Source organism: Oncorhynchus nerka, unplaced genomic scaffold (genome assembly GCF_034236695.1).
Source record: "Oncorhynchus nerka isolate Pitt River unplaced genomic scaffold, Oner_Uvic_2.0 unplaced_scaffold_1486, whole genome shotgun sequence".
NCBI classification, from domain to species: Eukaryota; Metazoa; Chordata; class Actinopteri; order Salmoniformes; family Salmonidae; genus Oncorhynchus; species Oncorhynchus nerka.
The window spans coordinates 30,832-57,330 of record NW_027039828.1 but is presented as its reverse complement, the minus strand read 5'-3'; the positions used below and the strand labels follow the sequence as shown (position 1 = coordinate 57,330).

Here is a 26,499-nt window from a genome sequence, read left to right as displayed (position 1 = left end):
GCAACTTTTCAGGGAAGTCAGGAACCAATATACAGTCAGTTAGGAAAGTGAAGGCTAGCTTTTTCAAACAGAAATTTGCTTTCTGTTGCACTTATTCCAAAATGTTTTGGGACACTGTAAAGTCCATGGAGAATAAGAGCACCTCCTTCTGGGACACTGTAAAGTCCATGGAGAATAAGAGCACCTCCTTCTGGGACACTGTAATGTCCATGGAGAATAAGAGCACCTCCTCCTGGGACACTGTAAAGTCCATGGAGAATAAGAGCACCTCCTTCTGGGACACTGTAAAGTCCATGGAGAATAAGAGCACCACCTCCTGGGACGCTGTAATGTCCATGGAGAATAAGAGCACCTCCTTCTGGGACATTGTAATGTCCATGGAGAATAAGAGCACCTCCTTCTGGGACACTATAAAGTCCATGGAGAATAAGAGCACCTCCTTCTGGGACACTGTAAAGTCCATGGAGAATAAGAGCACCTCCTTCTGGGACACTCTAATGTCCATGGAGAATAAGAGCACCTCCTCCTGGGACACTGTAAAGTCCAAGGAGAATAAGAACACCTCCTCCTGGGACACTGTAATGTCCATGGAGAATAAGAGCACCTCCTCCTGGGACACTGTAAAGTCCATGGAGAATAAGAGCACCTCCTTCTGGGACACTGTAAAGTCCATGGAGAATATGAGCACCTCCTTCTGGGACACTGTAAAGTCCAAGGAGAATAAGAGCACCTCCTTCCAGCTGCCCACTGCACTGAAGATAGGAAACACTGTCACTACCAATAAATCTACGAAAATCGATAATTTCAATAAGCATTTTTCCGCAGCTGGCCATGTTTTCCGCCTGGCTACCCCTACCCTGGCCATCATCTCAGCACCCCCTGCAGCAACTTCAACACTCTACTCAGCAAACTGGATGTAGTCTATCACAGTGCCATCCGTTTAGTTACCAAAGCCCTATATACTACCCACCACTGTGACCTGTACACGCTCGTTGGCTGGGCCTCACTACATATCGGTCGCCAACCCCACTGGCTCCAGGTCATCTGTAAGTCTTTGCTAGGTAAAGCTCCGCCTTATCTCAGCTCACTGGTCACCATAGCAACAACCACCCGTAGCACGTGCTCCAGCAGGTATATCTCACTGGTCATCCCCAAATCCAACACCACCTTTGGCCAACTTTCCTTCCAGTTCTTTGCTGCCAATGACTGGAACGAATTGCAAAAATCACTGAAGCTGAAGACTCATATCTCTCTCTAACTTTAAGCACCAGCTGTCAGAGCTGCTTACCGATCACTGTACCTGTACATAGCCCATCTGTAAATAGCCCATCCAACAACCTCATCCCCATATTATTACTTACCCTCTTGGTCTTTTGCACCCCAGTATCTCTACTAGCACATCATCATCTGCACATCTATCACTCCAGTGTTAATGCTACATTGTAATTATTTTGGCCTCTATGGCTACCTCCCTCCTCTTCTACATTTGAACACTGTACATAAATAGAAACATCTTTCTTTTCTATTGTGTTATTGACTGTACGCTTGTTTATTTGTGTAACTCTGTGTTGTTGTTTGTGTCTCACTGCTTTGCTTTATCTTGGCCAGGTCACAGTTTTAAATGAGAACTTGTTCTCAACTAGCCTACCTGGGGGCGGCAGGGTAGCCTAGTGGTTAGAGTGTTGGAAATCTGTGTTACAAATCTGTCGTTCTGCCCCTGAACAAGGCAGTTAACCCATTGTTCCTAGGCCGCCATTGAAAATAAGAATTTGTTCTTAACTGACTTGCCTAGTTAAATAAAGGTGAAATAAAATACAAAATTGTTCAAAAGACCAATTAGTGGAAAAACAAATAATTGAATTAAAATATCTTGATTATGTTAAGTTTTAGCTTGTTTGGTGGCTCCAGAAAGAGTAACCCAGCTCTGGTAACTCCTAACCCCCCCCCCCCTCCAGGCTGTACCTGGAGCAGAGTGACTTCCACGAGAGGTTCTCAGGCGGTGACGTGATCGTGGACCGTTCGTCTGAGTCGGTCACGTGTCAGACATTTGAGCTGACGCTGCGCTCCTGCCTCTACCCACACATCCAGAAGAGATACATCGAGTGCTGTGGCAACCTCATGACCACCCTGAAGAAGGACTACAGGTAAACTCAATACGTCTGTCAGTCAGTACTCTGTCTCTAGTCCTCCAGGTGTCTGTCAGTCAGTACTCTGTCTCATGTCTCTAGTCCTCCAGGTGTCTGTCAGTCAGTACTCTGTCTCATGTCTCTAGTCCTCCAGGTGTCTGTCAGTCAGTACTCTGTCTCTAGTCCTCCAAGTGTCTGTCAGTCAGTACTCTGTCTCATGTCTCTAGTCCTCCAGGTGTCTGTCAGTCAGTACTCTGTCATGGCTCTAGTCCTCCAGGTGTCTGTCAGTCAGTACTCTGTCTCATGTCTCTAGTCCTCCAGGTGTCTATCAGTCAGTACTCTGTCATGTCTCTAGTCCTCCAGGTGTCTGTCAGTCAGTACTCTGTCTCATGTCTCTAGTCCTCCAGGTGTCTGTCAGTCAGTACTCTGTCATGTCTCTAGTCCTCCAGGTGTCTGTCAGTCAGTACTCTGTCATGTCTCTAGTCCTCCAGGTGTCTGTCAGTCAGTACTCTGTCTCATGTCTCTAGTCCTCCAGGTGTCTGTCAGTCAGTACTCTGTCATGTCTCTAGTCCTCCAGGTGTCTGTCAGTCAGTACTCTGTCTCATGTCTCTAGTCCTCCAGGTGTCTGTCAGTCAGTACTCTGTCTCATGTCTCTAGTCCTCCAGGTGTCTGTCAGTCAGTACTCTGTCTCTAGTCCTCCAGGTGTCTGTCAGTCAGTACTCTGTCTCATGTCTCTAGTCCTCCAGGTGTCTGTCAGTCAGTACTCTGTCATGTCTCTAGTCCTCCAGGTGTCTATCAGTCAGTACTCTGTCTCATGTCTCTAGTCCTCCAGGTGTCTGTCAGTCAGTACTCTGTCTCATGTCTCTAGTCCTCCATGTCTCTAGTCCTCCAGGGCCAGGTGTTTGTCAGTCAATACTCTGTCTCTAGTCCTCCAGGTGTCTGTCAGTCAGTACTCTGTCTCATGTCTCTAGTCCTCCAGGTGTCTGTCAGTCAGTACTCAGTCTCTAGTCCTCCAAGTGTCTGTCAGTCAGTACTCTGTCTCATGTCTCTAGTCCTCCAGGTGTCTGTCAGTCAGTACTCTGTCATGGCTCTAGTCCTCCAGGTGTCTGTCAGTCAGTACTCTGTCTCATGTCTCTAGTCCTCCAGGTGTCTATCAGTCAGTACTCTGTCATGTCTCTAGTCCTCCAGGTGTCTGTCAGTCAGTACTCTGTCTCATGTCTCTAGTCCTCCAGGTGTCTGTCAGTCAGTACTCTGTCTCTAGTCCTCCAGGTGTCTGTCAGTCAGTACTCTGTCTCATGTCTCTAGTCCTCCAGGTGTCTGTCAGTCAGTACTCTGTCATGTCTCTAGTCCTCCAGGTGTCTATCAGTCAGTACTCTGTCTCATGTCTCTAGTCCTCCAGGTGTCTGTCAGTCAGTACTCCGTCTCATGTCTCTAGTCCTCCATGTCTCTAGTCCTCCAGGGCCAGGTGTTTGTCAGTCAATACTCTGTCTCTAGTCCTCCAGGTGTCTGTCAGTCAGTACTCTGTCTCATGTCTCTAGTCCTCCAGGTGTCTGTCAGTCAGTACTCTGTCATGGCTCTAGTCCTCCAGGTGTCTGTCAGTCAGTACTCTGTCTCATGTCTCTAGTCCTCCAGGTGTCTATCAGTCAGTACTCTGTCATGTCTCTAGTCCTCCAGGTGTCTGTCAGTCAGTACTCTGTCATGTCTCTAGTCCTCCAGGTGTCTGTCAGTCAGTACTCTGTCATGTCTCTAGTCCTCCAGGTGTCTGTCAGTCAGTACTCTGTCTCATGTCTCTAGTCCTCCAGGTGTCTGTCAGTCAGTACTCTGTCATGTCTCTAGTCCTCCAGGTGTCTGTCAGTCAGTACTCTGTCTCTAGTCCTCCAGGTGTCTGTCAGTCAGTACTCTGTCTCATGTCTCTAGTCCTCCAGGTGTCTGTCAGTCAGTACTCTGTCTCATGTCTCTAGTCCTCCAGGTGTCTGTCAGTCAGTACTCCGTCTCATGTCTCTAGTCCTCCATGTCTCTAGTCCTCCAGGAAGAGGGTTGGACTGAAAACCTACAGGACAGTAGATCTCCAGGAAGAGGGTTGGACTGAAAACCTACAGGACAGTAGATCTCCAGGAAGAGGGTTGGACTGAAAACCTACAGGACAGTAGATCTCCAGGAAGAGGGTTGGACTGAAAACCTACAGGACAGTAGATCTCCAGGAAGAGGGTTGGACTGATAACCTACAGGACAGTATATCTCCAGGAAGAGGGTTGGACTGAAAACCTACAGGACAGTAGATCTCCAGGAAGAGGGTTGGACTGAAAACCTACAGGAAGTAGATCTCCAGGAAGAGGGTTGGGCTGCCCTATAAAGTCCACCACAGCCCTATTGGCCCTGGTCAAAGTAGTGCACTATATAGGGAATATCGTATCATTTGGGACTCATTAATAGTTCCAGTACTGTAGGACTGACTGGCACAGGTGTCCCTGGCCCCTCCCCCAAACCCTATACTCACCCTAACCTTTAACCCCCAGACTGCTGAGGTCCCCCAGTATGACTTCTACAGCTGTTATAGGCCCTATACTGACCTTAACCTTTAACCCCCAGACTGCTGAGGTCCCCCAGTATGACTTCTACAGCTGTTATAGGCCCTATACTCACCTTAACCTTTAACCCCCAGACTGCTGAGGTCCCCCAGTATGACTTCTACAGCTGTTATAGGCCCTATACTCACCTTAACCTTTAACCCCCAGACTGCTGAGGTCCCCCAGTATGACTTCTACAGCTGTTATAGGCCCTATACTCACCCTAACCTTTAACCCCCAGACTGCTGAGGTCCCCAGTATGACTTCTACAGCTGTTATAGGCCCTATACTCACCTTAACCTTTAACCCCCAGACTGCTGAGGTCCCCAGTATGACTTCTACAGCTGTTATAGGCCCTATACTCACCTTAACCTTTAACCCCCAGACTGCTGAGGTCCCCAGTATGACTTCTACAGCTGTTATAGGCCCTATACTCACCTTAACCTTTAACCCCCAGACTGCTGAGGTCCCCCAGTATGACTTCTACAGCTGTTATAGGCCCTATACTCACCCTAACCTTTAACCCCCAGACTGCTGAGGTCCCCCAGTATGACTTCTACAGCTGTTATAGGATAGGCCCTATACTCACCTTAACCTTTAACCCCAGACTGCTGAGGTCCCCAGTATGACTTCTACAGCTGTTATAGGCCCTATACTCACCTTAACTTTTAACCCCAGACTGCTGAGGTCCCCCAGTATGACTTCTACAGCTGTTATAGGCCCTATACTCACCTAACCTTTAACCCCAGACTGCTGAGGTCCCCAGTATGACTTCTACAGGTGTTATAGGCCCTATACTCACCCTAACCTTTAACCCCCAGACTGCTGAGGTCCCCCAGTATGACTTCTACAGCTGTTATAGGCCCTATACTCACCTTAACCTTTAACCCCCAGACTGCTGAGGTCCCCCAGTATGACTTCTACAGCTGTTATAGGCCCTATACTCACCCTAACCTTTAACCCCCAGACTGCTGAGGTCCCCCAGTATGACTTCTACAGCTGTTATAGGCCCTATACTCACCTTAACCTTTAACCCCCAGACTGCTGGAGTACCTTCAGGCCATGAGGAACTACTTCCTGTTGGAGGCAGGAGACACCATGTATGACTTCTATACAGCCATCTTTGATAAGGTCCTGGAGAAGGAGAGCTGGCAGCAACTGGCGTTCCTCAACGTTCAGCTGCAGGAAGCTGTGGGACAGCGGTGTCCAGAGGACAGCAGCAGGTACACTGACTGGGCTCTGATTGGTTACACCCCACACTGACTGGGCTCTGATTGGTTACACCCCACACTGACTGGGCTCTCATTGGTTACACCCCACACTGACTGGGCTCTCATTGGTTACACCCCACACTGACTGGGCTCTCATTGGTTACACCCCACACTGACTGGGCTCTCATTGGTTACACCCCACACTGACTGGGCTCTGATTGGTTTACACCCCACACTGACTGGGCTCTGATTGGTTTACACCCCACACTGACTGGGCTCTCATTGTTTACACCCCACACTGACTGGGCTCTCATTGGTTACACCCCACACTGACTGGGCTCTCATTGGTTACACCCCACACTGACTGGGCTCTCATTGGTTACACCCCACACTGACTGGGCTCTCATTGGTTACACCCCACACTGACTGGGCTCTCATTGGTTACACCCCACACTGACTGGGCTCTCATTGGTTACACCCCACACTGACTGGGCTCTCATTGGTTACACCCCACACTGACTGGGCTCTCATTGGTTACACCCCACACTGACTGGGCTCTGATTGGTTACACCCCACACTGACTGGGCTCTGATTGGTTACACCCCACACTGACTGGGCTCTCATTGGTTACACCCCACACTGACTGGGCTCTCATTGGTTACACCCCACACTGACTGGGCTCTCATTGGTTACACCCCACACTGACTGGGCTCTCATTGGTTACACCCCACACTGACTGGGCTCTCATTGGTTACACCCCACACTGACTGGGCTCTCATTGGTTACACCCCACACTGACTGGGCTCTCATTGGTTACACCCCACACTGACTGGGCTCTCATTGGTTACACCCCACACTGACTGGGCTCAACAATTGATTACACCCCACACTGACTGGGCTCTCATCAGGTTACACCCCACACTGACTGGGCTCTCATTGGTTACACCCCACACTGACTGGGCTCTGATTGGTTACACCCCACACTGACTGGGCTCTCATTGGTTAGGGTTTGCTCTGGTTTTGAGAGATTTCAGTGAGTTGATAGGCTAACTGATCACACAGGATGTAATATGGCTAATAGTGATAGGCTAACTGATCACACAGGATGTAATATCAACAATAGTGATAGGCTAACTACACACAGGATGTAATATGGCTAATAGTGATAGGCTAACTGATCACACATGATGTAATATCAACAATAGTGATCGGCTAACTACACACAGGATGTAATATGGCTAATAGTGATAGGCTAACTGATCACACAGGATGTAATATCAACAATAGTGATAGGCTAACTACACACAGGATGTAATATGGCTAATAGTGATAGGCTAACTGATCACATCAGGATGTAATATGGCTAATAGTGATAGGCTAACTACACACAGGATGTAATATGGCTAATAGTGATAGGCTAACTGATCACATCAGGATGTAATATGGCTAATAGTGATAGGCTAACTACACACAGGATGTAATATGGCTAATAGTGATAGGCTAACTACACACAGGATGTAATATGGCTAATAGTGATAGGCTAACTGATCACATCAGGATGTAATATCAACAATAGTGATAGGCTAACTGCACACAGGATGTAATATGGCTAATAGTGATAGGCTAACTGATCACACAGGATGTAATATCAACAATAGTGATAGGCTAACTGATCACATAGGATGTAATATGGCTAATCGTGATAGGCTAACTGATCACATCAGGATGTAATATGGCTAATCGTGATAGGCTAACTGATCACACAGGATGTAATATCAACAATAGTGATAGGCTAACTGATCACACAGGATGTAATATCAGTTGATAGGCTAACTGATCACACAGGATGTAATATGGCTAATAGTGATAGGCTAACTGATCACATCAGGATGTAATATGGCTAATAGTGATAGGCTAACTGATCACACAGGATGTAATATGGCTAATAGTGATAGGCTAACTGATCACATCAGGATGTAATATGGCCAATAGTGATAGGCTAACTGATCACACAGGATGTAATATGGCTAATAGTGACAGGCTAACTGATCACATCAGGATGTAATATGGCTAATAGTGATAGGCTAACTGATCACACAGGATGTAATATGGCTAATAGTGATAGGCTAATAGTTGTTTTTTCCATTTTGATGGCATTAAATTTATTGACACCAATAAAGTAAAAGAAAAATGTCTGTTTTCCAGGTTGTCCATCTTTCTGGAGACGATAGACCCAGTCAGAAAGAAACAGCCGATTAATAATCTGGACGGTTTGACCCTCAGTTACAAGGTGAGTCTCCTACCAACCGTATCCACAATACTGATAACATTTCTGTGGTGTCCTTCCCTTCACGTTTCTGTGGTGTCCTTCCCTTCACGTTTCTGTGGTGTCCTTCCCTTCACGTTTCTGTGGTGTCCTTCCCTTCACGTTTCTGTGGTGTCCTTCACGTTTCTGTGGTGTCCTTCCCTACTACACGTTTCTGTGGTGTTCTTCCCTACTACACGTTTCTGTGGTGTCCTTCCCTACTACACGTTTCTGTGGTGTCCTTCACGTTTCTGTGGTGTCCTTCCCTACTACACGTTTCTGTGGTGTCCTTCACGTTTCTGTGGTGTCCTTCCCTACTACACGTTTCTGTGGTGTCCTTCACGTTTCTGTGGTGTCCTTCCCTACTACACGTTTCTGTGGTGTCCTTCCCTTCACGTTTCTGTGGTGTCCTTCCCTTCACGTTTCTGTGGTGTCCTTCACGTTTCTGTGGTGTCCTTCCCTACTACACGTTTCTGTGGTGTCCTTCCCTTCACATTTCTGTGGTGTTCTTCACGTTTCTGTGGTGTCCTTCACGTTTCTGTGGTGTCCTTCCCTACTACACGTTTCTGTGGTGTCCTTTCCTTCACGTTTCTGTGGTGTCCTTTCCTTCATGTTTCTGTGGTTTCCTTCCCTACTACACATTTCTGTGGTGTTCTTCCCTACACGTTTCTGTGGTGTCCTTCACGTTTCTGTGGTGTCTTTCCCTTCATGTTTCTGTGGTGTTCTTCACGTTTCTGTGGTGTCTTTCCCTACTACACGTTTCTGTGGTGTCCTTTCCTTCACGTTTCTGTGGTGTCCTTCCCTACTACACGTTTCTGTGGTGTCCTTCCCTTCACGTTTCTGTGGTGTCTTTCCCTTCATGTTTCTGTGGTGTTCTTCACGTTTCTGCGGTGTTCTTCCCTACACGTTTCTGTGGTGTCCTTCACGTTTCTGTGGTGTCCTTCACGTTTCTGTGGTGTCCTTCACGTTCCTGTGGTGTTCTTCACGTTTCTGTGGTGTCCTTCACGTTTCTGTGGTGTCCTTCACGTTTCTGTGGTGCCCTTCACGTTCCTGTGGTGTCCTTCACGTTTCTGTGGTGTCCTTCACGTTTCTGTGGTGTCCTTCCCTTCACGTTTCTGTGGTGTCCTTCACGTTTCTGTGGTGTCCTTCACGTTTCTGTCGTCTCCTTCCCTACTACACTTTTCTGTGGTGTCCTTTCCTTCACGTTTCTGTGGTGTCCTTCACGTTTCTGTGGTGTCCTTCACGTTTCTGTGGTGTCCTTCACGTTTCTGTGACGTTTCTGTGGTGTCCTTCACGTTTCTGTGGTGTCCTTCCCTTCACGTTTCTGTGGTGTCTTTCCCTTCACTTTTCTCACTGTCATTCGTGAAAGTTTTTCCGGGTTAAGTTTTTTTCTAGTTTTTTTTGACGGGTTATTTTCTTTAAACAGCGTTGTTGGTTAACCTGTTGCTTCTACTCGGGACGCTTGCGTCCCAACTAGAGCTCTGGAAATGCAAATGCACTACGCTAAATGCTAATAGTATTAGTTAAAACTCAAAAGTTCATTAAAATACACATGCAGGGTATCGAATTAAAGCTACACTCGTTGTGAATCCAGGCAACAAGTCAGATTTTTAAAATGCTTTTCGGCGAAAGCATGAGAAGCTATTATCTGATAGCATGCAACACCCCAAAAGACCCACAGGGGACGTAAACAAAATAATTAGCATTTCGGCGTTACACAAACCGCACAATAAAATAGAAAACATTCATTACCTTTCACCATCTTCTTTGTTGGCACTCCTAGATGTCCCATAAACACTATTTGGGTCTTTATTTCGATTAAATCGGTCCATATAAAGCCTAGATATCGTTATATGTAGACTGTGTGATAAACGAAAAAAACATCGTTTCAAAACGTAACGTCATTTTTTTTAATTCAAAAAGTCGACGATAAACTTTCACAAAACACTTCGAAATACGTTTGTAATGCAACTTTAGGTATTAGTAAACGTTAATAAGCGATAAAATTCATCAGGAGGCGATGTAAAGATCATTAGCTGTCCGTCTGGAAAAATGTCCGGCTAGAAACTCAACGAAAATATCCGGTCCTAGACCGGAGGAGATACGGTGTCCTGTATGTGTTTGACCAAGAAAAAACTCGAAGGGAAATGACAAGACTCTAGACACCCTGTGGAAGCTGTAGGTACTGCAACCTCAGTCAATTAATTGTGGTTCACGTTTATCAATGGGTTCAAGTAGCGCATGGATATATTTTCCCCATTTTCAGTGATCAGTTTTTCCTGTGCTTTTCGATGTAAATGCCGTTCTGGTAAAGCCACAGCAGTGATTTAACCAGTTTTTTAAACGTCTGAGTGTTTTCTATCCACACAGACTAAGCAAATGCATATACTATATTCCTGGCATGAGTAGCAGGGCGCTGAAATGTTGCGCGATTTTTAACAGAATGTTCAAAAAAGTAGAGGGTCGACTGAAGAGGTTAAGGGCTTGTAAGTAAGCATTAAGGTTTGTTGTATTTGGCGCATGTGACAAATAAAATTAATTATTAATTAATTAATCAAATAACATTTGATTTGAACTATGTAAAAATGTCATACATAAAGCCAACAAATAAAAACATTTCAGCCTGCAGGTAGAAAATATCCTGACTAAAATAAATGTCCTATAAATCACATTGGCTTCACATGGCCTGTCTGCAACCAACTTGAAACATTGTATCTACTATTAACCTAGGTCAAACCTGAAGCTTGTGGAAGTGAAGTTGCAAACATTGTATCAAATATTCTGGTCCCTCAGAGCTTCCTGCTCCAGTGAGATCAGGACAGACACAGCTGTAGACTATTTGATCAAGGGATAAGAAGCAGTGGCCGACTTGAGCAGGAGTTCACCGGAGCGGACGCACCTCAAATTCTCCTGTTCCTCTTATCGAATATTAGCTTTTTGTGGAGCTCCTGAACCTACTGAGTACTGAAACCTATTTCAGTCCAAGTCCAGCACTGATGAGAAGTAATTAGGTCCTATTTTATGATATTTCCACTGGATCAGAGACATCTTTCCCTTTTCATGCTGAGTGGTTATCGGAAAGAGAGAGAGAACTGGAATGATTTTTGAAATGCATTGAGGAACTATTGTAATTCTCAGTGGATGTGAAAACAGACTTTGTTTGCTTGGTGTTTGAGGTGAAAAACTTCACTTTGAAAAGCTCCACAGGTTATTGGTGGGGCGTTAAGCCAATCAGAAATACTTATCAGATCGCCAAATGGGCACATTTTATATGCCTACCTGGCCTACATTTCCCTACTTCTCTGCCTGCGTGTCCTTAATAAACATTGACAGGAGCGCTCCAAACAAAAGACAACGACTAAATTGACAAAACTCAGAAATGGAATGAAATAATCCAGAACTTGTTTCTCATAGGTTGTACACTCTGCAAACCATGTGTCCACTCCAGACAATGAGAACAGAAAGACTGGAATAATAATATTGAAAGTGCTAAAATACATTACCATTGTAGATGTTTTTTAAATGATAGGAATGAAGGGTAAATGCCGTACAGGTGATATATGTAATGGGGAATTGATAGACGCTAACAATCAAACACAAACAGTTATGAAACGGTGAATGTGCACTGAGAGAGGAAGTGTATTGTGCGTCTGGTCGAAAGGTCAATCTGACGTCTCCATTGGCAGCGTTTTATGTTGATACGGCCTCAGCAGAAGGGCGTTCATACTTCCTGCGCTTTGCTGAGCATTGGAAGGAAGTGAGCTAGTGTTTTCTACAAGATGTAACGCCCCCACCAACCGTCCACCCAATCACATCAATGCGGAGATTTACATCCGCATTGTTACAACACTTTTTGGGGGGGGGGGCATGGCGATGCGGTACGGCCTCTACATGCCTCTGGAGGCTGTGCAATTGCATCACAGCCTCCATATGGCGCCTCCTACCACATTTCCGAATCGAGCATGAATTGGCTTTTAGTCTAGTCCTCCGTAATGGAGTAGTTCACGGAGATGGGCGCAAACATACACTACCGTTCAAAAGTTTGGGGTCACTTAGAAATGTCCTTGTTTTTGAAAGAAAAGCATATTTTTTTGTCTATTAAAATCACATCAAATTGATCAGAAATACAGTGTAGACGTTGTTAATGTTGTAAATGACTATTGTAACTGGAAACGGCTGATTTTTAATGGAATATCTACAAAGGCGAACAGAGGCCCATTATCAGCAACCATCACTCCTGTGTTCCAATGGCACGTTGTGTTAGCTAATCCAAGTTTATCATTTTAAAAGGCTAATTGATCATTAGAAAACCCTTTTGCAATTATGTTAGTAGCAAAGAAGAAGCAATAAAACTGGCCTTTAGACTAGTTCAGTATCTGGAGCATCAGCGTTTGTGGGTTCGATTATAGACTCAAAATGGCTAGAAACAAAGAACTTTCTTCTGAAACTCGTCAGTCTATTGTTGTTCTGAGAAATGAAGCCTATTCCAATACTCTATTATAGAACAGATGGTGGTAAACTGTGTAGCATAGCCTCTATTATAGAACAGATGGTGGTAAACTGTGTAGCATAGCCTCTATTATAGAACAGATGGTGGTAAACTGTAGCATAGCCTCTATTATAGAACAGATGGTGGTAAACTGTGTAGCATAGCCTCTATTATAGAACAGATGGTGGTAAACTGTGTAGCATAGCCTCTATTATAGAGCAGATGGTGGTAAACTGTGTAGCATAGCCTCTATTATAGAACAGATGGTGGTAAACTGTAGCATAGCCTCTATTATAGAACAGATGGTGGTAAACTGTAGCATAGCCTCTATTATAGAACAGATGGTGGTAAACTGTAGCATAGCCTCTTATAGAACAGGTGGTGGTAAACTGTAGCGTAGCCTCTATTATAGAACAGATGGTGGTAAACTGTAGCGTAGCCTCTATTATAGAACAGATGGTGGTAAACTGTAGCGTAGCCTCTATTATAGAACAGATGGTGGTAAACTGTAGCATAGCCTCTATTATAGAACAGATGGTGGTAAACTGTAGCGTAGCCTCTATTATAAGAGCGTCTGCTAAATGACTTAAATGTAATGTTAAATGATTATAGAACAGATGGTGGTAAACTGTGTAGCATAGCCTCTATTATAGAACAGATGGTGGTAAACTGTGTAGCATAGCCTCTATTATAGAACAGATGGTGGTAAACTGTAGCATAGCCTCTATTATAGAACAGATGGTGGTAAACTGTGTAGCATAGCCTCTATTATAGAACAGATGGTGGTAAACTGTGTAGCATAGCCTCTATTATAGAACAGATGGTGGTAAACTGTGTAGCATAGCCTCTATTATAGAACAGATGGTGGTAAACTGTAGCATAGCCTCTATTATAGAACAGATGGTGGTAAACTGTGTAGCATAGCCTCTATTATAGAACAGATGGTGGTAAACTGTGTAGCATAGCCTCTATTATAGAACAGATGGTGGTAAACTGTAGCATAGCCTCTATTATAGAACAGATGGTGGTAAACTGTAGAATAGCATAGCCTCTATTATAGAACAGATGGTGGTAAACTGTAGCATAGCCTCTATTATAGAACAGATGGTGGTAAACTGTAGCATAGCCTCTATTATAGAACAGATGGTGGTAAACTGTAGCATAGCCTCTATTATAGAACAGATGGTGGTAAACTGTAGCATAGCCTCTATTATAGAACAGATGGTGGTAAACTGTAGCATAGCCTCTATTATAGAACAGATGGTGGTAAACTGTAGCATAGCCTCTATTATAGAACAGATGGTGGTAAACTGTAGCATAGCCTCTATTATAGAACAGATGGTGGTAAACTGTGTAGCATAGCCTCTATTATAGAACAGGTGGTGGTAAACTGTAGCATAGCCTCTATTATAGAACAGATGGTGGTAAACTGTAGCATAGCCTCTATTATAGAACAGATGGTGGTAAACTGTGTAGCATAGCCTCTATTATAGAACAGGTGGTGGTAAACTGTAGCATAGCCTCTATTATAGAACAGATGGTGGTAAACTGTGTAGCATAGCCTCTATTATAGAACAGATGGTGGTAAACTGTGTAGCATAGCCTCTATTATAGAACAGATGGTGGTAAACTGTGTAGCATAGCCTCTATTATAGAACAGATGGTGGTAAACTGTGTAGCATAGCCTCTATTATAGAACAGATGGTGGTAAACTGTGTAGCATAGCCTCTATTATAGAACAGATGGTGGTAAACTGTAGCATAGCCTCTATTATAGAACAGATGGTGGTAAACTGTGTAGCATAGCCTCTATTATAGAACAGATGGTGGTAAACTGTGTAGCATAGCCTCTATTATAGAACAGATGGTGGTAAACTGTGTAGCATAGCGTAGCCTCTATTATAGAACAGATGGTGGTAAACTGTGTAGCATAGCCTCTATTATAGAACAGATGGTGGTAAACTGTAGCATAGCCTCTATTATAGAACAGATGGTGGTAAACTGTAGCATAGCCTCTATTATAGAACAGATGGTGGTAAACTGTGTAGCATAGCCTCTATTATAGAACAGATGGTGGTAAACTGTAGCATAGCCTCTATTATAGAACAGATGGTGGTAAACTGTAGCATAGCCTCTATTATAGAACAGATGGTGGTAAACTGTAGCATAGACTCTTATAGAACAGATGGTGGTAAACTGTGTAGCATAGCCTCTATTATAGAACAGGTGGTGGTAAACTGTAGCATAGCCTCTATTATAGAACAGATGGTGGTAAACTGTAGCATAGCCTCTATTATAGAACAGGTGGTGGTAAACTGTGTAGCATAGCCTCTATTATAGAACAGATGGTGGTAAACTGTAGCATAGCCTCTATTATAGAACAGATGGTGGTAAACTGTAGCATAGCCTCTATTATAGAATCAAAACTGTTCGCTGCTCTGGCCCCCCAATGGTGGAACAAACTCCCTCACGACGCCAGGACAGCGGAGTCAATCACCACCTTCCGGAGACACCTGAAACCCCACCTCTTTAAGGAATACCTAGGATAGGATAAAGTAATCCCTCTCACCCCCCCTCCCCCTGAAAAGATTTAGATGCACTACTGTTCCACTGGAGGTCATAAGGTGAATGCACCAATTTGTAAGTCGCTCTGGATAAGAGCGTCTGCTAAATGACTTAAATGTAAATGTAAATGTAGAACAGATGGTGGTAAACTAGCATAGCCTCTATTATAGAACAGATGGTGGTAAACTGTGTAGCATAGCCTCTATTATAGAACAGATGGTGGTAAACTGTAGCATAGCCTCTATTATAGAACAGATGGTGGTAAACTGTAGCATAGCCTCTATTATAGAACAGATGGTGGTAAACTGTAGCATAGCCTCTATTATAGAACAGATGGTGGTAAACTGTAGCATAGCCTCTATTATAGAACAGATGGTGGTAAACTGTAGCATAGCCTCTTATAGAACAGATGGTGGTAAACTGTAGCATAGCCTCTATTATAGAACAGATGGTGGTAAACTGTGTAGCATAGCCTCTATATAGAACAGATGGTGGTAAACTGTGTAGCATAGCCTCTATTATAGAACAGATGGTGGTAAACTGTAGCATAGCCTCTATTATAGAACAGATGGTGGTAAACTGTGTAGCATAGCCTCTATTATAGAACAGATGGTGGTAAACTGTAGCATAGCCTCTATTATAGAACAGATGGTGGTAAACTGTAGCATAGCCTCTATTATAGAACAGATGGTGGTAAACTGTGTAGCATAGCCTCTATTATAGAACAGATGGTGGTAAACTGTGTAGCATAGCCTCTATTATAGAACAGATGGTGGTAAACTGTAGCATAGCCTCTATTATAGAACAGATGGTGGTAAACTGTGTAGCATAGCCTCTATTATAGAACAGATGGTGGTAAACTGTAGCATAGCCTCTATTATAGAACAGATGGTGGTAAACTGTGTAGCATAGCCTCTATTATAGAACAGATGGTGGTAAACTGTGTAGCATAGCCTCTATTATAGAACAGATGGTGGTAAACTGTAGCATAGCCTCTATTATAGAACAGATGGTGGTAAACTGTGTAGCATAGCCTCTATTATAGAACAGATGGTGGTAAACTGTGTAGCATAGCCTCTATTATAGAACAGATGGTGGTAAACTGTAGCATAGCCTCTATTATAGAACAGATGGTGGTAAACTGTGTAGCGTAGCCTCTATTATAGAACAGATGGTGGTAAACTGTAGCATAGCCTCTATTATAGAACAGATGGTGGTAAACTGTGTAGCATAGCCTCTATTATAGAACAGATGGTGGTAAACTGTGTAGCATAGCCTCTATTATAGAACAGATGGTGGTAAACTGTAGCATAGCCTCTATTATAGAACAGATGGTGGTAAACTGTGTAGCATAGCCTCTATTATAGAACAGATGGTGGTAAACTGTGTAGCATAGCCTCTATTATAGAACAGATGGTGGTAAACTGTGTAGCATAGCCTCTATTATAGAACAGATGGTGGTAAACTGTAGCATAGCCTCTATTATAGAACAGATGGTGGTAAACTGTGTAGCGTAGCCTCTATTATAGAACAGATGGTGGTAAACTGTAGCATAGCCTCTATTATAGAACAGATGGTGGTAAACTGTAGCATAGCCTCTATTATAGAACAGATGGTGGTAAACTGTGTAGCGTAGCCTCTATTATAGAACAGATGGTGGTAAACTGTAGCATAGCCTCTATTATAGAACAGATGGTGGTAAACTGTGTAGCATAGCCTCTATTATAGAACAGATGGTGGTAAACTGTGTAGCATAGCCTCTATTATAGAACAGATGGTGGTAAACTGTGTAGCATAGCCTCTATTATAGAACAGATGGTGGTAAACTGTGTAGCATAGCCTCTTATAGAACAGATGGTGGTAAACTGTGTAGCATAGCCTCTATTATAGAACAGATGGTGGTAAACTGTGTAGCATAGCCTCTATTATAGAACAGATGGTGGTAAACTGTAGCATAGCCTCTATTATAGAACAGATGGTGGTAAACTGTAGCATAGCCTCTATTATAGAACAGATGGTGGTAAACTGTAGCATAGTCTCTATTATAGAACAGATGGTGGTAAACTGTGTAGCATAGCCTCTATTATAGAACAGGTGGTGGTAAACTGTAGCATAGCCTCTATTATAGAACAGATGGTGGTAAACTGTAGCATAGCCTCTATTATAGAACAGATGGTGGTAAACTGTAGCATAGCCTCTATTATAGAACAGATGGTGGTAAACTGTGTAGCATAGCCTCTATTATAGAACAGATGGTGGTAAACTGTAGCATAGCCTCTATTATAGAACAGATGGTGGTAAACTGTAGCATAGCCTCTATTATAGAACAGATGGTGGTAAACTGTGTAGCATAGCCTCTATTATAGAACAGATGGTGGTAAACTGTGTAGCATAGCCTCTATTATAGAACAGATGGTGGTAAACTGTAGCATAGCCTCTATTATAGAACAGATGGTGGTAAACTGTGTAGCATAGCCTCTATTATAGAACAGGTGGTGGTAAACTGTAGCATAGCCTCTATTATAGAACAAATGGTGGTAAACTGTGTAGCATAGCCTCTATTATAGAACAGATGGTGGTAAACTGTGTAGCATAGCCTCTATTATAGAACAGATGGTGGTAAACTGTGTAGCATAGCCTCTATTATAGAACAGATGGTGGTAAACTGTGTAGCATAGCGTAGCCTCTATTATAGAACAGATGGTGGTAAACTGTGTAGCATAGCCTCTATTATAGAACAGATGGTGGTAAACTGTAGCATAGCCTCTATTATAGAACAGATGGTGGTAAACTGTAGCATAGCCTCTATTATAGAACAGATGGTGGTAAACTGTAGCATAGCCTCTATTATAGAACAGATGGTGGTAAACTGTGTAGCATAGCCTCTATTATAGAACAGATGGTGGTAAACTGTAGCATAGCCTCTATTATAGAACAGATGGTGGTAAACTGTAGCATAGCCTCTATTATAGAACAGATGGTGGTAAACTGTAGCATAGCCTCTTATAGAACAGATGGTGGTAAACTGTGTAGCATAGCCTCTATTATAGAACAGGTGGTGGTAAACTGTAGCATAGCCTCTATTATAGAACAGATGGTGGTAAACTGTAGCATAGCCTCTATTATAGAACAGGTGGTGGTAAACTGTGTAGCATAGCCTCTATTATAGAACAGATGGTGGTAAACTGTAGCATAGCCTCTATTATAGAACAGATGGTGGTAAACTGTAGCATAGCCTCTATTATAGAATCAAAACTGTTCGCTGCTCTGGCCCCCCAATGGTGGAACAAACTCCCTCACGACGCCAGGACAGCGGAGTCAATCACCACCTTCCGGAGACACCTGAAACCCCACCTCTTTAAGGAATACCTAGGATAGGATAAAGTAATCCCTCTCACCCCCCCCCCTGAAAAGATTTAGATGCACTACTGTTCCACTGGAGGTCATAAGGTGAATGCACCAATTTGTAAGTCGCTCTGGATAAGAGCGTCTGCTAAATGACTTAAATGTAAATGTAAATGTAGAACAGATGGTGGTAAACTAGCATAGCCTCTATTATAGAACAGATGGTGGTAAACTGTGTAGCATAGCCTCTATTATAGAACAGATGGTGGTAAACTGTAGCATAGCCTCTATTATAGAACAGATGGTGGTAAACTGTAGCATAGCCTCTATTATAGAACAGATGGTGGTAAACTGTAGCATAGCCTCTATTATAGAACAGGTGGTGGTAAACTGTAGCATAGCCTCTATTATAGAACAGATGGTGGTAAACTGTGTAGCATAGCCTCTATTATAGAACAGATGGTGGTAAACTGTGTAGCATAGCCTCTATTATAGAACAGATGGTGGTAAACTGTAGCATAGCCTCTATTATAGAACAGATGGTGGTAAACTGTAGCATAGCCTCTATTATAGAACAGATGGTGGTAAACTGTAGCATAGCCTCTATTATAGAACAGATGGTGGTAAACTGTAGCATAGCCTCTTATAGAACAGATGGTGGTAAACTGTAGCATAGCCTCTATTATAGAACAGATGGTGGTAAACTGTGTAGCATAGCCTCTTATAGAACAGATGGTGGTAAACTGTAGCATAGCCTCTATTATAGAACAGATGGTGGTAAACTGTAGCATAGCCTCTATTATAGAACAGATGGTGGTAAACTGTGTAGCATAGCCTCTATTATAGAACAGATGGTGGTAAACTGTAGCATAGCCTCTATTATAGAACAGATGGTGGTAAACTGTAGCATAGCCTCTATTATAGAACAGATGGTGGTAAACTGTGTAGCATAGCCTCTATTATAGAACAGATGGTGGTAAACTGTGTAGCATAGCCTCTATTATAGAACAGATGGTGGTAAACTGTAGCATAGCCTCTATTATAGAACAGATGGTGGTAAACTGTAGCATAGCCTCTATTATAGAACAGATGGTGGTAAACTGTAGCATAGCCTCTATTATAGAACAGATGGTGGTAAACTGTGTAGCATAGCCTCTATTATAGAACAGATGGTGGTAAACTGTGTAGCATAGCCTCTATTATAGAACAGATGGTGGTAAACTGTGTAGCATAGCCTCTATTATAGAACAGATGGTGGTAAACTGTGTAGCATAGCCTCTATTATAGAACAGATGGTGGTAAACTGTGTAGCATAGCCTCTATTATAGAACAGATGGTGGTAAACTGTAGCATAGCCTCTATTATAGAACAGATGGTGGTAAACTGTGTAGCATAGCCTCTATTATAGAACAGATGGTGGTAAACTGTAGCATAGCCTCTATTATAGAACAGATGGTGGTAAACTGTGTAGCATAGCCTCTATTATAGAACAGATGGTGGTAAACTGTGTAGCATAGCCTCTATTATAGAACAGATGGTGGTAAACTGTAGCATAGCCTCTATTATAGAACAGATGGTGGTAAACTGTGTAGCATAGCCTCTATTATAGAACAGATGGTGGTAAACTGTGTAGCATAGCCTCTATTATAGAACAGATGGTGGTAAACTGTGTAGCATAGCCTCTATTATAGAACAGATGGTGGTAAACTGTAGCATAGCCTCTATTATAGAACAGATGGTGGTAAACTGTGTAGCGTAGCTCTATTATAGAACAGATGGTGGTAAACTGTAGCATAGCCTCTATTATAGAACAGATGGTGGTAAACTGTAGCATAGCCTCTATTATAGAACAGATGGTGGTAAACTGTGTAGCGTAGCCTCTATTATAGAACAGATGGTGGTAAACTGTAGCATAGCCTCTATTATAGAACAGATGGTGGTAAACTGTGTAGCATAGCCTCTATTATAGAACAGATGGTGGTAAACTGTGTAGCATAGCCTCTATTATAGAACAGATGGTGGTAAACTGTGTAGCCTCTATTATAGAACAGATGGTGGTAAACTGTGTAGCATAGCCTCTATTATAGAACAGATGGTGGTAAACTGTGTAGCATAGCCTCTATTATAGAACAGATGGTGGTAAACTGTGTAGCATAGCCTCTATTATAGAACAGATGGTGGTAAACTGTAGCATAGCCTCTATTATAGAACAGATGGTGGTAAACTGTAGCATAGCCTCTATTATAGAACAGATGGTGGTAAACTGTGTAGCGTAGCCTCTATTATAGAACAGATGGTGGTAAACTGTAGCATAGCCTCTATTATAGAACAGATGGTGGTAAACTGTGTAGCATAGCCTCTATTATAGAACAGATGGTGGTAAACTGTGTAGCATAGCCTCTATTATAGAACAGATGGTGGTAAACTGTGTAGCATAGCCTCTATTATAGAACAGATGGTGGTAAACTGTAGCATAGCCTCTATTATAGAACAGATGGTGGTAAACTGTGTAGCGTAGCCTCTATTATAGAACAGATGGTGGTAAACTGTAGCATAGCCTCTATTATAGAACAGATGGTGGTAAACTGTAGCATAGCCTCTATTATAGAACAGATTGTGGTAAACTGTAGCATAGCCTCTATTATAGAACAGATGGTGGTAAACTGTGCATAGCCTCTATTATAGAACAGATGGTGGTAAACTGTGGTGCATAGCCTCTATTATAGAACAGATGGTAAACTGTACAGAGGCCCCATTATCAGCAACTCACTCCTGTGTTCCAATGTATAGCTAATCCACGTATTATAGAACCATCAGATGTGTTCCAATAGCATGTTGTGTTAGCTAATCCAAGTACAGAGCCCCATTATAGAACAGATGGTGGTAAACTGTGTTCAATGGCACATTGTGTTAGAACAATGGTGGTACAGAGGCCCCATTATCAGCAACCATCACTCCTGTGAATGGCACGATGTGTTAAAATCCAGTGTAGAGGCCTCTATTATAGCAACCATGGTGGTAAATGGACTTGGTCGGTAAAGGCCCCATTATCAGCAACCATCACTCCTGTGTTCCAATGGCATGTTGTGTTAGCTAATAAGAACAGAGGCCCCATTATCAGCAACCATCACTCCTGTGTTCCAATGGCACGGTAATCCAAGTACAGAGGCCCCATTATAGAACCATCACTCCTGGTGCACGTAAATCCACGTACAGAGGCCCCTATTATCAGATGGTGTTAAATGGCATGTTGTGTTAGCTAATCCCAAGTACAGAGGCCCATTATCAGCAACCATCACTCTGTGTTCCAATGGCACATTGTAGATAATCCAAGTACAGAGGCCCCATTATCAGCAACCATCACTCTGTGTTCCCACGATGGTTAGCTAAACCACGTACAGAGCCCTATTATCAGCAACCATCACTCTGTGTTCTATTATAGAACAGATGGCCCCATTATCAGCAACCATCACTCCTGTGTTCCAATGGCATGTTGTGTTAGCTAATCCAAGTACAGAGGCCCCATTATCAGCAACCATCACTCCTGTGTTCCAATGGCACGTTGTGTTAGCTAATTAAGAACAGAGGCCCCATTATCAGCAACCATCACCCTGTGTTCCAATGGCACGATGTGTTAGCTAATCCACGTACAGAGGCCCCATTATCAGAACCACCACTGGTGTGTTCCAATGGCACTGTGTTAGCAATCCACGTAGAGGCCCTGTTATTATCAGATGGTGGTCCTCCTGTGTTCCAATGGAATATCTACATAGGTGTACAGAGGCCCATTATCAGCAACCATCACTGGTGTGTTCCAATGGAATATCTATAGGAGTACAGAGGCCCATTATCAGCAACCATCACTCCTGAACAATGGTTGGTAAACTAATCCACGTAGCAGAGGCCCCATTATCAGCAACCATGGTGTGTTCCAATGGCACGTTGTGTTAGCTAATCCAAGTAGAGGCCCCATTATCAGCAACCATCACTCCTGTGTTATAGAACGTTGTGTTAGCTAATCCACGTAGCAGAGGCCCATTATCAGCAACCATCATGTGTTCCAATGGAATATCTACATAGGTGTACAGAGGCCCATTATCATCAACCATCACTCCTGTGTTCCAAATGGTGGTAAACTAATCCAAGCCTATCATTTTAAAAGGCTAATTGATCATTAGAAAACCCTTTTGCAATTATGTTAGTAGCAAAGAAGAAGCAATAAAACTGGCCTTTAAGTTCAGTATCTGGACCATCAGCGTAGCCTTCGATTATAGAACAAATGGCTAGAAACAAAGAACTTTCTTCTGAAACTCGTCAGTCTATTGTTGTTCTGAGAAATGAAGCCTATTCCAATACTCTATTATAGAACAGGTGGTGGTAAACTGTGTAGCGTAGCCTCTATTATAGAACAGATGGTGGTAAACTGTAGCATAGCCTCTATTATAGAACAGATGGTGGTAAACTGTGTAGCGTAGCCTCTATTATAGAACAGATGGTGGTAAACTGTAGCATAGCCTCTATTATAGAACAGATGGTGGTAAACTGTAGCATAGCCTCTATTATAGAACAGATGGTGGTAAACTGTAGCATAGCCTCTATTATAGAACAGATGGTGGTAAACTGTGGTAAACTGTAGCCTCTATTATAGAACAGATGGTGGTAAACTGTGTAGCATAGCCTCTATTATAGAACAGATGGTGGTAAACTGTAGCATAGCCTCTATTATAGAACAGATGGTGGTAAACTGTAGCATAGCCTCTATTATAGAACAGATGGTGGTAAACTGTAGCATAGCCTCTATTATAGAACAGATGGTGGTAAACTGTGTAGCATAGCCTCTATTATAGAACAGATGGTGGTAAACTGTAGCATAGCCTCTATTATAGAACAGATGGTGGTAAACTGTGTAGCATAGCCTCTATTATAGAACAGATGGTGGTAAACTGTAGCATAGCCTCTATTATAGAACAGATGGTGGTAAACTGTAGCATAGCCTCTATTATAGAACAGATGCGGGTAAACTGTGTAGCCCTCTACTATAGAACAGATGGTGGTAAACTGTGGTAAACTGCATAGCCTCTATTATAGAACAGATGGTGGTAAACTGTAGCATAGCCTCTATTATAGAACAGATGGTGTAAACTGTGTAGCATAGCCTCTATTATAGAACAGATGGTGGTAAACTGTAGCATAGCCTCTATTATAGAACAGATGGTGGTAAACTGTGTAGCATAGCCTCTATTATAGAACAGATGGTGGTAAACTGTAGCATAGCCTCTATTATAGAACAGATGGTGGTAAACTGTAGCATAGCCTCTATTATAGAACAGATGGTGGTAAACTGTAGCATAGCCTCTATTATAGAACAGATGGTGGTAAACTGTGTCTTTAGCAGATAGCCTCTATTATAGAACAGATGGTGGTAAACTGTAGCATAGATGGTGGTAAACTGATTATAGAAATGTAGAACAGATGGTGGTAAACTGTAGCATAGCCTCTATTATAGAACAGATGGTGGTAAACTGTGTAGCATAGCCTCTATTATAGAACAGATGGTGGTAAACTGTAGCATAGCCTCTATTATAGAACAGATGGTGGTAAACTGTAGCATAGCCTCTATTATAGAACAGATGGTGGTAAACTGTGTAGCATAGCCTCTATTATAGAACAGATGGTGGTAAACTGTGTAGCATAGCCTCTATTATAGAACAGATGGTGGTAAACTGTGTAGCATAGCCTCTATTATAGAACAGATGGTGGTAAACTGTGTAGCATAGCCTCTATTATAGAACAGATGGTGGTAAACTGTAGCATAGCCTCTATTATAGAACAGATGGTGGTAAACTGTAGCATAGCCTCTATTATAGAACAGATGGTGGTAAACTGTAGCATAGCCTCTATTATAGAACAGATGGTGGTAAACTGTGTAGCATAGCCTCTATTATAGAACAGATGGTGGTAAACTGTAGCATAGCCTCTATTATAGAACAGATGGTGGTAAACTGTGTAGCATAGCCTCTTATAGAACAGATGGTGGTAAACTGTAGCATAGCCTCTATTATAGAACAGATGGTGGTAAACTGTGTAGCATAGCCTCTATTATAGAACAGATGGTGGTAAACTGTAGCATAGCCTCTATTATAGAACAGATGGTGGTAAACTGTAGCATAGCCTCTATTATAGAACAGATGGTGGTAAACTGTAGCATAGCCTCTATTATAGAACAGATGGTGGTAAACTGTGTAGCATAGCCTCTATTATAGAACAGATGGTGGTAAACTGTAGCATAGCCTCTATTATAGAACAGATGGTGGTAAACTGTGTAGCATAGCCTCTATTATAGAACAGATGGTGGTAAACTGTGTAGCATAGCCTCTATTATAGAACAGATGGTGGTAAACTGTAGCATAGCCTCTATTATAGAACAGATGGTGGTAAACTGTAGCATAGCCTCTATTATAGAACAGATGGTGGTAAACTGTGTAGCATAGCCTCTATTATAGAACAGATGGTGGTAAACTGTAGCATAGCCTCTATTATAGAACAGATGGTGGTAAACTGTGTAGCATAGCCTCTATTATAGAACAGATGGTGGTAAACTGTGTAGCATAGCCTCTATTATAGAACAGATGGTGGTAAACTGTGTAGCATAGCCTCTATTATAGAACAGATGGTGGTAAACTGTGTAGCATAGCCTCTATTATAGAACAGATGGTGGTAAACTAGGTGGTAAAGAACAGATGGTGGTAAACTGTAGCATAGCCTCTATTATAGAACAGATGGTGGTAAACTGTAGCATAGCCTCTATTATAGAACAGATGGTGGTAAACTGTGTAGCATAGCCTCTATTATAGAACAGATGGTGGTAAACTGTGTAGCATAGCCTCTATTATAGAACAGATGGTGGTAAACTGTAGCATAGCCTCTATTATAGAACAGATGGTGGTAAACTGTGTAGCATAGCCTCTATTATAGAACAGATGGTGGTAAACTGTGTAGCATAGCCTCTATTATAGAACAGATGGTGGTAAACTGTAGCATAGCCTCTATTATAGAACAGATGGTGGTAAACTGTGTAGCGTAGCCTCTATTATAGAACAGATGGTGGTAAACTGTAGCATAGCCTCTATTATAGAACAGATGGTGGTAAACTGTGCATAGCCTCTATTATAGAACAGATGGTGGTAAACTGTGTAGCATAGCCTCTATTATAGAACAGATGGTGGTAAACTGTGTAGCATAGCCTCTATTATAGAACAGATGGTGGTAAACTGTGTAGCATAGCCTCTATTATAGAACAGATGGTGGTAAACTGTGTAGCATAGCCTCTATTATAGAACAGATGGTGGTAAACTGTGTAGCATAGCCTCTATTATAGAACAGATGGTGGTAAACTGTGTAGCATAGCCTCTATTATAGAACAGATGGTGGTAAACTGTAGCATAGCCTCTATTATAGAACAGATGGTGGTAAACTGTGTAGCATAGCCTCTATTATAGAACAGATGGTGGTAAACTGTGGTAGCATAGCCTCTATTATAGAACAGATGGTGGTAAACTGTAGCATAGCCTCTATTATAGAACAGATGGTGGTAAACTGTGTAGCATAGCCTCTATTATAGAACAGATGGTGGTAAACTGTGTAGCATAGCCTCTATTATAGAACAGATGGTGGTAAACTGTGTAGCATAGCCTCTATTATAGAACAGATGGTGGTAAACTGTGTAGCATAGCCTCTATTATAGAACAGATGGTGGTAAACTGTGTAGCATAGCCTCTATTATAGAACAGATGGTGGTAAACTGTAGCATAGCCTCTATTATAGAACAGATGGTGGTAAACTGTAGCATAGCCTCTATTATAGAACAGATGGTGGTAAACTGTAGCATAGCC

At 42.6% G+C, this 26,499-nt stretch overlaps 1 protein-coding gene across 1 annotated transcript in view; it reads left to right on the top strand.

Annotated features, from left to right (window-relative positions):
- tubgcp5 (tubulin gamma complex component 5) overlaps positions 1 to 26,499 on the top strand; it is a 71,735-nt gene that overhangs the window by 32,018 nt on the left and 13,218 nt on the right. Inside the window, exons 14-16 of the mRNA XM_065015354.1 lie at positions 1,956 to 2,144; positions 5,734 to 5,916; positions 8,110 to 8,194. Of these exons, the coding sequence (XP_064871426.1) occupies positions 1,956 to 2,144; positions 5,734 to 5,916; positions 8,110 to 8,194 (457 nt within the window). The remainder of the gene's footprint in view (positions 1 to 1,955; positions 2,145 to 5,733; positions 5,917 to 8,109; positions 8,195 to 26,499) is intronic.